At 35.8% G+C, this 11,986-nt stretch overlaps 1 protein-coding gene across 1 annotated transcript; it reads right to left on the bottom strand.

The window, feature by feature from the left end:
- Positions 1 to 113: 113 nt before the first annotated feature.
- Positions 114 to 11,930, bottom strand: LOC147522666 (ABC transporter A family member 7-like). The gene is made up of 18 exons (XM_086594683.1): positions 11,696 to 11,930; positions 10,646 to 11,048; positions 10,393 to 10,472; positions 10,163 to 10,301; positions 9,253 to 9,354; positions 9,033 to 9,148; positions 7,990 to 8,151; positions 7,385 to 7,547; positions 7,188 to 7,313; positions 7,012 to 7,095; positions 6,150 to 6,517; positions 5,350 to 5,550; positions 4,890 to 4,999; positions 4,689 to 4,773; positions 1,203 to 1,331; positions 987 to 1,092; positions 682 to 770; positions 114 to 568 (listed from the first exon to the last, which is right to left on the bottom strand). Exons 1-18 carry the CDS (start codon positions 11,768 to 11,770, stop codon positions 290 to 292), a joined length of 2,817 nt encoding a protein of 938 aa, XP_086450809.1. The 5' UTR covers positions 11,771 to 11,930; the 3' UTR covers positions 114 to 289.
- Between the last annotated feature and the right edge of the window lie 56 nt (positions 11,931 to 11,986).

The following is an 11,986-nucleotide window of genomic DNA, read 5'->3' as shown; positions in this document are numbered from 1 at the left end:
GACGCATAGTTCATGATTTCGACGGAATTCCGCTGAATATTTCGTTTTTTTAAATTCGGAATTCCAGATCAAGAGTCGAAAAAATATAAATTATAGCACTATAGAGCGGAATAAGACCAGGAATTCCGGTTTTTATATTTGTCGGAATTCCAGATTCGACCACGGCTTCAAAAGTTCAAACTTCAAAGTTGAACGTTCAAAGTTTGGAAATTTTACGTTTCCATAATTAAGAAAATTAGGCCGATATTTATTAACACGTTCAAATTAAGCAAAAATTTACAGTATCTGGTTACGCATTTCCAGCAACTTTGACAAAGACATCCTCTAGACTGGTATCGGCAAGACCCCAAGCATGTACAGTGAACTTTGTCTTTGCATTCTCAACTGCTTGGAAAACATCTGCTATTCTCACTTCTTCTTTGGGCAGTTCAAACTTCTGGGTTCCCGATATGTTATATATCTTCTTGGCATTGGGACACAGTCCGCGTACCAACTTCTCCACCTCATCGTCCTGAGCTGAAGATGTTGTCATCGTAAACACATATGATCCTCCGTATCTAGCTATGAGCTGTCATTACATAGGACATAAAACTTCATCAATGATCAATGTAGTAGAGAATTAGAGATTAACATGTTTGATGTCAACACTTTAATAAAGTAATGGACTAGACATATTTATACCTCTTTTGGATTTCCAATGCACTCAAATTTTCCATCAACAAAAATACCCAATCGGTCGCATAGTACCTCTGCCTCTTGCATTGAATGTGCTGAAACCATCAGAATGCATCTATCAAAGAGCCATTCTAAGTTCTAACTAACACAGTCACACAAATATACTAAACATTAAAACATGAAGTGCAGATACAAATGCCTGAAAACTTGAAAAGCGTAGTTGCAAGTAAAGACATGACAGATATATAATCCTCAAGTATCCACTTCCTTTTCAATTATGCAATTATGTCATACAGAACGAATAGGCTTACTGGTCAGAATAATTGCACGGTTCTGCTTTGCTCGCTTTACGACATTCCACAAGAGGTTTCGTGAAGCTGGATCTAGTCCACTACTGGGCTCATCCATGTAGACAACCTTGCAAAAATATCATGGAATATACCGTAAGAAAAGTTATAGGAGAGTAACTATTTAAGCATGAGGCTTAGCTTTGAGATGACTTGGAATGGAGAGTGAGGCTAACATACTTTGGGATCCCCAATCAGAGAAATGGCAACACTAAGCCTCCTCTTCATCCCTCCACTGTACTTGTGAGTTCGTTTGTCTCCCACACCTCCATGAAACAGATTAAAGTTTTTTAGCGATTCTTCCACTGCCTGAAGCAAATAAACAGAAAACAAATGCAAAATTCAGAGGTTCAGACTTTAAAAACTTAAGCTTCGCTAGCAAACATTGTAACTTCAACAAGTATTAACTTGTTTCTGCTAGCTTCCTTCTATTCCACACTGAATATATAGTTTTCAGCTTACGAAGTCCCCTTTATTATTCTGTCCAGTGAGCTGACCAGGACAGCACAACAAAGGTACCTAGGGTCTAACAAGGGGCCAAGACAGACGCCCAGCATGCCAGCTCAGGGGCAGAAACACGGCGCTACAACATATTAGGTTTTTTGTTATTTTGTAAATAGATGCTTCGTCACTAAATAAAATAATAAAATAGATACAGGAGGTGTCTCACTTGCCCAGAAAGTGAGGAACAAAATAACAGAATGCCTTAGGGCATCTCCAATAGGGGTGTAAAATTACACCTCCACATAGGCCACCACCTAAGTGTCATTAGGATTTTACTATTTCAATTATAAATTATTGTAGAGTCTATAAATATCCACTTTCTATTGTTTCCAATGAAAAAGTGTAAAAAAGTTCAACTTTAAACTCGAACGTCATTTCAAGTGACGTCCGAGTTTAAAATTTTCAAATCTTGACTTTAGAAATAGATAGGGACGACACTCCAAGTGACGTCCGAATTTGTTTTTTTACTCGGGCGATGCCTGTTTTTTTATTAGCTGATAGCGAGAGAGAAAATTCCTCACCCTCTCCATCAACTCATACTCTATTACCTACGGTATAACACTCTCATTGGAAAGAGTTTTTTGACATTTGGGATGTAAAATTTCCACTCTATACGGTTTACACCCCCCATTGGAGATGCCATTATAAATTTTATTTTTTGAATAATTCTTAAAGTTGAACAAACCCTATTACCAACATACTAATGGTATAAACTATTATAGTTTACAGCCCTCCTAAAAAGTTTTCATGAGATTGTGAAGGGGCAACAGAACATGAGTACAAAGCCTAGCTTCACAAATCCTCTGTGTAGATGGATTTTATGTACACTGGTGTTAGATCATTCAGTTATTTTCTATTCAAATAAACGCATTGCAGAGGAAGTGTTTCAGAGCAAATCCAATGGGGAGCAGCTATAATGGGCTACTAAAAGGTGTCATATAGGCCTTTTAGCAGCCCCGGCCAAATTTGGCAGCCCAAATTTGAAAAACCAATCTAATGGGGACTTTTAGCAGCTGTTAAGTTCGGGATACAGATGGTAGAGTTTATGCCGTCTGTACGTTAAATTGCAACAGACGTGGGTACACTCCAGACACTATAACGCACGAATCTCTTCTTCTCAATTCACTTCTTCAATTCCTCAATCCCTCACTCCTCTTCACTCCCAAAAACTAAAAACCAAAAACAAAAACAATTCACTCCTTCATTCCTCAATACCTCAATACCTCACTACCAAAAACAAACTCGAGAAACTCCTTTTCTCTCCTCACTCCTTCATTCCTCATTCCTCAATCCCTGTTTTTGTGTTTAATACTCGTAAGTTTCACTCTCTCCTATTGAAATTCAATTTTAGAAATGTTAATTATGATTGAATTGAATTGTGATTGAATTGATTTTTATATTGAATTGAATTGAATTAGAATTGCAAATACAATTTTAGAATTGAATTTAATGTTGATTTTATAATTGAATTGAATTGTGATTGAATTGATTTTAAAATTGAATTGAATTAGAATTAGAATTGCAAATTCGATTTTAAAATTGAATTGAATGTTGATTTTAAAATTGAATTAAATTGTGAATTGAATTAAATTGTGATTGAATTAGAATTGCAAATTCGATTTTAGAATTGAATTGAATTGTGATTGAATTAAATTAAATTATGATTGAATTAGAATGTTGGAATTGATGAATGTTAGTTTGAAATTGTACATTTTGTTTAAATTGAAGTTATAAAGAGGATATTGTTGATTGAATTGCAGGTGTCACGCAAAATGAGTAACAAGGGTAAACGATTTTTCGGTCGAAAATCAGTTAGTAGATTGACACAAGAGTCAACGTCAACGCTAAACGTCGATAAGAATGAAAACGTCGATGAAGTCTATAATTTGCAAAACCCTCTAGTAATTCAATTTCCAGACCCAGTCGATCCACTAACACATGCTACATTGGCTAGAAACCCGGAAACTCACATCTCTCATTGTGTAAATATAGTAATAATTTCATCGTTAAATTTGATTTCTTTAACATCATAATTTGTATTTTCTTTAATTTTAATGAATAAATGTTTAGGGAGGGGATGAAATTGTGGTGTTGTTGGGCATCCGTGAACAATTGGTGGAAGATAATGGTTGGCTAGAAACCCATAAACTCACATCTCTCATCGTGTAAATATGGTAAGCATTTTATCGTTAAATTTGATTTCTTTAACATCATAATTTGTATTTTCTTTAATTTTAATAAATAAATGTTTAGAGAGGGGCGATGAAATTGGCGGTGTTGTTGGGTATCCGTGAACAATTGGTGGAAGATAATAGTTGCCAAAGGAGATTGTTTTGAAGGCATAAAAAATGAAAATTTACAATCTCTATTTGGGTCATTGTTTCGATGTGGTTATCTAAACGCCGACCGTAGTTTGATATACGTTTTGATCGAGCGGTGGTGGGACACAACTCACACTTTCCACTTTCCCAGAAAGTGAGGAACAAAATAACAGAATACCTTAGGGCATCTCCAATGGGGGTGTAAAATTACACCTCCACATAGGCGCCACCTAAGTGCCATTACGATTTTACTATTTCAATTGTAAATTATTGTAGAACCCTATTACCAATATACTAATAGTATAAACTATTACAGTTCACAGCCCTCCCAAAAAGTTTTCATGAGATTGTGAAGGGCCAACAGAACATGAGTACAAAACCTGGCTTCACAAATCCTTAGTGTAGATGGATTTTATGTACACTGGTGTTGGATCATTCAGTTATTTTCTATTCAAATAAACGCATTGCAGAGGAAGTGCTTCATGCAAAAGGAATACCAAGAATAGATGAGTAAGTAAATGAGCATAAGTGAATTCCCTCGATGAATGTTGCAGTCAAAAGAAGTACCTAAAAGGCAACATATACAGAACTTGTGTGTACGCATTTCCCTCTCATCCTATTCTTGACAGAACAAAACAAAACGAGCGGCTCAATGTGGTCATTTACAACAATAAATTTCTTGAGATAAAGATCCGACACCCATGCATTTTGTCAAATTTACTCAGTTAATTACTTAATAATTAACTGTTCTCAGCAGATAACCATATGTGTAATGTGCCATCTTCAAAATCATAAGCCAGAGGTGAGCAAGCAAAACAGGGATGACATGGCAAAAACTTACTTGTGTCAAGGCAGAACCCTTGAGATTCTTCAGTCTTCCATAGAAGAGCAGATGCTCCCTTCCGGTTAGCTTTTCCCAGAGAAGGCTGGATATAATTAGAAAAGAGTTTCATCAGAAAAAAAAAGGCTGTAATAATGTCATTATTTGAGAACTAAGATTCATGAAGTTCTTTGAAGAAAAATATCAATAGTAGTTGCTTACTCGTGCTGAGGGCATACACCCATACTGGTATATATTTTGTTCATGTCAGTTCTTATGTCCATGCCCTGAATGAATGCTGTGCCAGAGGTTGGTATTGTGAGCCCAATCATCTGTGAGTAGAGAGGGGGATTGGATGAGATTCTGTGAAGCATCAGTTTTTTTTTTTTTTTTTTTTTCAATTGTTCAACTTTTTAACAAGACGAAGCGTATTGAAGGGCTAACAGGAAATGCGGACTAAACTCTAGATGAACAAAGAGCAGCTGATCACTGGTCCCTCTAAACATACCCATTTCAGTTAGTGCTGACAATGATCAAGTGATCTGTGTAGGGTGTTCAGAACAATAAACAAGGGTGTAAATAAATTAAGATATAAGAGGACTCTTTTTCCTGCATCTATGCAATTATCTTAAACAGCATCTCTACATATTATTTATAATCTTTACAAGAAGTTTTGTCTCACCATACTGATAGAGGTGGTCTTTCCAGCGCCATTAGGACCAAGCATACCAAAGCATTCCCCTTGAGGCAACGCAAGGGAAAACCCTTTAACTGCGTGTATCTCAGGGTTTCCATCCTTTCCATGATACATCTTTTCGAGATTATCACATATGACGGCATAGCTCGTATTGGGACTGAGAAGTAACTTTTTGACTTTCTTCCTCTGAAATACACAAAGAGAAAATTTAATAACTTTTCCATACCTATCAAAGAATAGACATCTCATAACTTTCATCCTCGAAAACAAACAGAGAGTATTCTACGGTGTGACAGGTGATCTACCGTCAGCATGGTGGTTGCAAGTGGCCATACCCATTATGCTGTACATGGAGAGTAGAACTTGCTGATCCGTCCAGCCTTTCAAAGTGAGGAAATCTCTCACAGGAAATTCCAATGAAAAAAAAATCAATTGGTTGCACATTTTATTGCGTTGGGAAAAGAAAACTTAGGAACCCACCAGGAAGGAATATAATCACAGGAAGCTGTGATCACAGGAAAAATATCGATATCATTTTGATGAAGAAGGAAAGCAATGAGGTCAAATTTGAACTGGTTAAGTTACTTATAACATTGTCGATGAACATAATTCTAATTAATCAAGTTAAGTATCAGAAATTTCATAAGAGCAACATCGAGTGTTAGAGAGGTAAGTCCTATGCATCATCAGTAGACATGGTAGACCAACTGTCACATTGTAACTCATTAAAAGATTCAACTACATAAAAAAAAAAACCTTGATTTGTGACAGAGAAAGAGATTTACCTCTTCAGTAACATCAGGTTTCTCCATTTCAACAGAAACATTTGATCCCTTTTTATGCATATTTGTCCTCTGAAAAGTTAACAAATGCTTCTTCTGGAAGTTTTTCAAGAAAAATAGTGGGTGCTTTCTGACACCACTTCCAACGGATACAACTTGATCAAGATAGTATGCCACAGGAAGTAGAATACACCATTCTAGAAACATGATGATTAAGACTTCTTTCATCCCATTTATCCTATCATTCATATCTATCCACCTCATTCCACTAGATCCCACGGCAAGTCCTGAACTGGAAGAATCTTGTAAATCATATAGCCCACGGAACAGAGACAGGCTAGGGAAAAACTCCATAACAACAATCCAGCGTCCTACGAAACAAAGGTAAATGTAGATGTAAATGACATTATATATGAGAATGCTTTTAAACCTAACGAAAACTGATATATCATAATTTGATTTTAAAGCTGCACGTGTGGTAAGCATAAGAATAAATTAAAATGAAGTGAAAAGAAGGTGTTTCCGTTGGTTAGACCAAACCAAATGAGATTAACCAACCAATCATCAATCCATCAATCCAAATTGGTATTACAAAAGGCTAAGTTACATTGACACAGATACATGTTTCCGAATCCAGCACAGTACAAAGTGTAAGACATGCTGAAATACCAAAAAGTGAGGTATATCACATACTATATGTGCATGTGTCGTGTACGACACGGATAGGTAGACACGTATCTGACACGGATTATTTCTAAAATATGATGTGTCCATGTAACATCAAAAAACGTTTACGCAAGAAACTCTAATAGATAGAACAAGATCTCAATAAATATAATTTTATAAGTTTAAGATATCAACTCACTGGGAAAGGATTCATCTTCAAGGAAATCCTGGAAAAGGAATTTTCCTATGAGCCCTGATCCGAATGCATATATGTATGCAATTACTGTCATCATATCCAACAAAGAAAAGTAAATACTTTTGTGGATGGGTTTCACACTTCGGCAGTATATAAATTCATGCAAGTGACAATGGAACCTGTAGCAATCTTGACTCTGGAGAAAATTGTTGCCAAAAGGAAAGCTGTTGTTATCTGTAGGTTGATGTAGATGAAATAGAACAGGAATTGTATGCTGTAATCGTTCATTGTGAAAATTTTCAATCCTGTGCGCAAGAGATTCAATAGGAGTTAACTACGGAGCTTATAGTAAAGACGTCTGTTTATAGTAACTTACCAGTAATGGAACCAAATACCACAAGACAGAGGATGTAGGTAAAGGATAGGACAAAAAAATATGCATATGATATAGCCCAATAGGCACCATCACTGAGCCCATGCATTTTCATCATCATTCTTAGATTTTCTTGCTTCTCATAAACCAGAGATGTCAGCATAACCTACATCATAAGGCAGACTGTGGTGAGAATATTTACTAAAACAGGAGTCAAATAACACAACAACCAAATTTACAGTCATAACTTACCTATGGCTGATCTTCATTTTTATAAATACATCAAATGACGACGGAAAAAAAACTGTCAGCATTATTCACTAATTTGAAGAGAATCTTTAGAGACTATGATCTTTACATCGGGTCCATTTTAGAGTTGAGACTTGAGACTATTAGAAGAAATTGTCGCCTCTAATTTTGGAAGAATGTACTCCTTATTTTCATTTACTTAAAATTGATCTGTTAAACGGCAAACCGTACATTTAGATATGATTATATAATAACCACTTCCAAAATCAACTTCTTAATAAAATAAAAGTCCCAACTACTCTTAACACTCAACTCGGTCAGCCAGAATGCTACAGGAAGTTATAATTTATCATCCTTACCGGGAAAAGTTGCAAAATGAACCATGTGTAAATCAGTACACCAAAATAAGAAGAAGGATCTAGCCCTCCAGAAGTTGGTGGAAATTGAGGCATTTCTTTGATAAAATCAAATTGTGCCATCACACCAGCCCCTCTCAAAAATTGGAGATAAGCGCTAGAGACCTACACATACATAGAAAATATCAGCATGTGTTCTCTATCACAGAATGCTAAATAATGGTGGTGAAGTAACTAGAATAAATAAATAAGTAAAAAACAGGAAGTGGGGGATAAAACCACCAGTACAATGAACTCGGAACAAAATATTAGGATATGAATCATATATAAAATAATGTGCACGTCAAGGAGCCTAAGCTCTCGAATAACTTTTTCTTTTTCCTCTTAGCTCAATTTCCAGTCAGAATATTCATCAAAAGAAAATTAATGCTATTTCTCAGGACATTCCAATTTCCGTTATCGAAAAAAGGGCACTCTATTTCTGAAAATATGTCGTGTCAGACCCATTAACTGAAACATATGAACAAAGTTTAAAATGATTTGTATCAGACTGACACTTTCTACTCGTACCAGAAACTAGCACCCTTGTTTACATATTTGCAAGATAAATTGACAGGTTAACTAAGAGGGAAGAAACAAAAACGCTTCCGAAAAACAGTTAGGTCGGTGTGTCACATGAAAATAGCAATGTGTACACAAGTTATCAGTCAAATTTTCAGACATCAAGGAATCAGAGGATTGTAGATAGTTCGTGACAGAGAGACGAGAATAGATGGAGAGGAATACAGCTTCACACCCATATAAACACACCCACTTTAAAAAAAATTAGAATAAATAATTTAGATACAAAGTAACTGATGACTCCACAGATCATCATTGATTGACATCTTCTGATCTAGCGATTGAGCATGAGAGAATCAAAAAATAATATTAATGTGAGCACCTCTCTTAATGCAAGTACTACGGTGCAAGTAAGGTCTAATTCAACAAAAAAAACCTAAAATTCAACCAAACAAAAGAGCGCAATCATGAAGTTGAAGACATACCAGATTCACTAAGCGTGGAACACGCAGCCGTACGACCTCTCCCTGGCTCTTATAACTCGAATTATACCAAATATTCACTTTGAAGTTATTCTTGTCCGAATTTAAAAAATCATAAGCTACAGAGAGTCACCCACATAAATCAAACCAGTAGTATTTACCATAGAAATATACTTTCAAAACCAACATGTTGAGCACATAAGGTGCATATGTATAGACCAACCTGAGACTATCTCATTTCCATCTATGTAACCACTAAAGAGCTCCTCATTTATCGCTGAAGAACTTTTGCGCCATAGACATAAGCCACTCAAGCATGTTGCGTCTAACTCCAAAAAAGTAAAAGTTCAGTGTACGTGCATACCGTAAATAATCACAAAACAGAGAAGGAAACAGATAGAGAGACTTCACCCTTCAACAGACCTTGATGACAGTTTACAAAATGCATGGCAGTGCAAATGGTGCATAAGCATTAAGCAGGCACAAGAGCAGGTGTACAATGTCAAGTCACATTTTACATATCACCTAATACTGCATATCCACCTCACTTTATCAATTTGTTTTCCATAAATTTTTTGATCTTCTAAAGAGAAATGAAGCAAGGATAGATCAATTAGTCGACATTGTCAAGTAATATCGTATTTGACACAATTGAGAAGAGAAGGCAACCACCCTTAAACCATTCCCAATCCTCACCCCTGGCTCTCACAGTTCTAGGACAGTTTGTAAGATATCTTAATATGTAGTTTATGCATACTACATTTCAGTCACTAGAAAAAAAGACTATCTTTAATAGCGCAGGAAAGGTTCACGGGAACATTCCATTTACTTGTGGAGAAAGAAAATATAAAAAACATACCTGTGTTAGATTTGTTTTCCGACTTTAAAAATTTCTTCTTTAAAACAAGAGATGTTGCTCAACTAAACCACACCCCCCCTCTCTCTCACTGATATTAGTGTAATGAATAATTTGTAAGGGCATAAATTTCTATCAAAAGCAGCGCAAGTATCTATGTCACACTACTCCTACTTATCTACACACCTGCAACAGAGAAAATTAGGAAAACTAATTCAACTAGGAAAAGTAAAAAAAAAAAAATCTTGATGTTGATTTATGAGCAAAGATGGTTAACTTGTTTGTGTAGTGGAGCCTATCTCGAAGGGAATAGGTATCGTAGAGTTCGGTTGACACTGAGACTGAATGATGTATAGAGAGTATTGAGCAGGGTCATCTACTTTGTAGCCATTATCAGGAGGATAGTAGTCAGACCCCTGAAAGATTTGCGCAGGGAATATTAGTATCAAAGCCTACAGAAATATCAAGACTAAAGCAAACACAAACAAGATTTTATGAGCAACTAACCAGAACAGCAGTGGATAAATCATCCAAACTTTCAGTGGAATTCAGAGAAAAGCCACTTCTAAAGAAATTAGCTGACACGCCTATTAACATATTAAAGAATAACATTCAGATTCCTGCGGTTCTGACTATGAAAACATTAATTACAGCAAAGAACAGGAATCATTAGAATTACAAGAATGCAAATTGTTGGAGTGCATTACTTATTTTAACACAAATTGAGTTTTCATGAAGAGAGGGAATGATGGGGCCATACTTTCTCCAAAAGCTTGATCACTACCAGTCAGTAGTATTGTTGCTGGGCAGGACTTTGATTTCCTGCAAGATTCAACTGGCAAGCCTGGAAATGCAATAGCATCAGTTCTTACCGCAAGATATATAGGACGAGGTAACTGCAGAACAGGACGCCATTCCGGAGGGCTAGGTATTGGACAAGAATTAGAACCATCAGAACCAGCATCATCAGGATCTTGAGAAACAGGTGTGCACTGCTTCTTACATGAACCATCACTATTCGTGCGAATGCAAGTGCAGTCACATATGACCACTTTAAAATCTTTCTTCAGTTCATGATCAACCACTTTTTGTAGAACAGCAAGAAGCACACAGAGAAGAATGGGGAATACAAAAAACACGCATTGTGATTTGAAATTACGTTTCTGCAAAACCAAAGAGCAAAGAAAAAATATATCTTTTCCTATCAAAATTACAATATAAAAATTGAAGATCTTTCCACTACTGTACCCACAGCTAATCTAAAGAAACACCTTTGGTTAAAACATGTAACCAACTTACCAACCACAAGTTTAAACGTTCAATTCAAGACCATCCCATTTGCAAAAATCAGTCAAAATTTACTGTCACTCAATTTGATCCAATGAATGCAAAGCAAGTCATTTTACAAAATTTTAGACTTCATAATCTGGGAGGAAAAATGAAACGAAAATTTTCGAATACCAATACTCATAAAGTCGTCAATTTTCTCATCTCTTAATCCACTTACGCATTGACTTGATACATAAGTTTTCCTAAACAGCTGGAAAAGCAAGTCCACTGTCTTTTACTAGAAGCAGTTACAGTAAAGCAAGTAAGAAAAATCAAACTAGTTAATTGTACATGTAAATTTACTTGAACGAAAAAGGACATGTCCTTTCCATCCATTAAACAAAATCCTAATATACATTGGCTGCTTATAAGATTCAAATATTTAACAAAAAAACAAAATTAGACCAACTAATATATTAAGAATCCATAAACATATTAAAGAATATATACATGAAGAACAACACCAGAGAGAGAGAGAGACCTGTATAGTAAGGTTTTTTCTAAGCAAAGCATTAGACTGAGCCTTGAAACTAGAAGGGCCATGCATGGAATCCATGATCAAAATCAAATGCCAGAGAGAGAGAGAGGGAAAGAGAGTTATCTCTTCCTCTTTCTTTCTTGTTCTTGACAGAATGCAAAGTGATTAGTTTCTCATAAGAATTGACAATGGTTTTGAGCTTGTAGCCAAGTGTCAAAACAAGTCCAGTTATCCAGTCTTTTTGAAGTGGACTGGTGGACTGCCTCGTTAAATAACTAAGAAAAATATACGTTC

The sequence above is a fragment of the Coptis chinensis genome, chromosome 1, assembly GCF_015680905.1.
Source record: "Coptis chinensis isolate HL-2020 chromosome 1, ASM1568090v1, whole genome shotgun sequence".
Taxonomy (NCBI): Eukaryota; Viridiplantae; Streptophyta; class Magnoliopsida; order Ranunculales; family Ranunculaceae; genus Coptis; species Coptis chinensis.
This window is presented reverse-complemented; position numbering and strand designations above follow the sequence as displayed.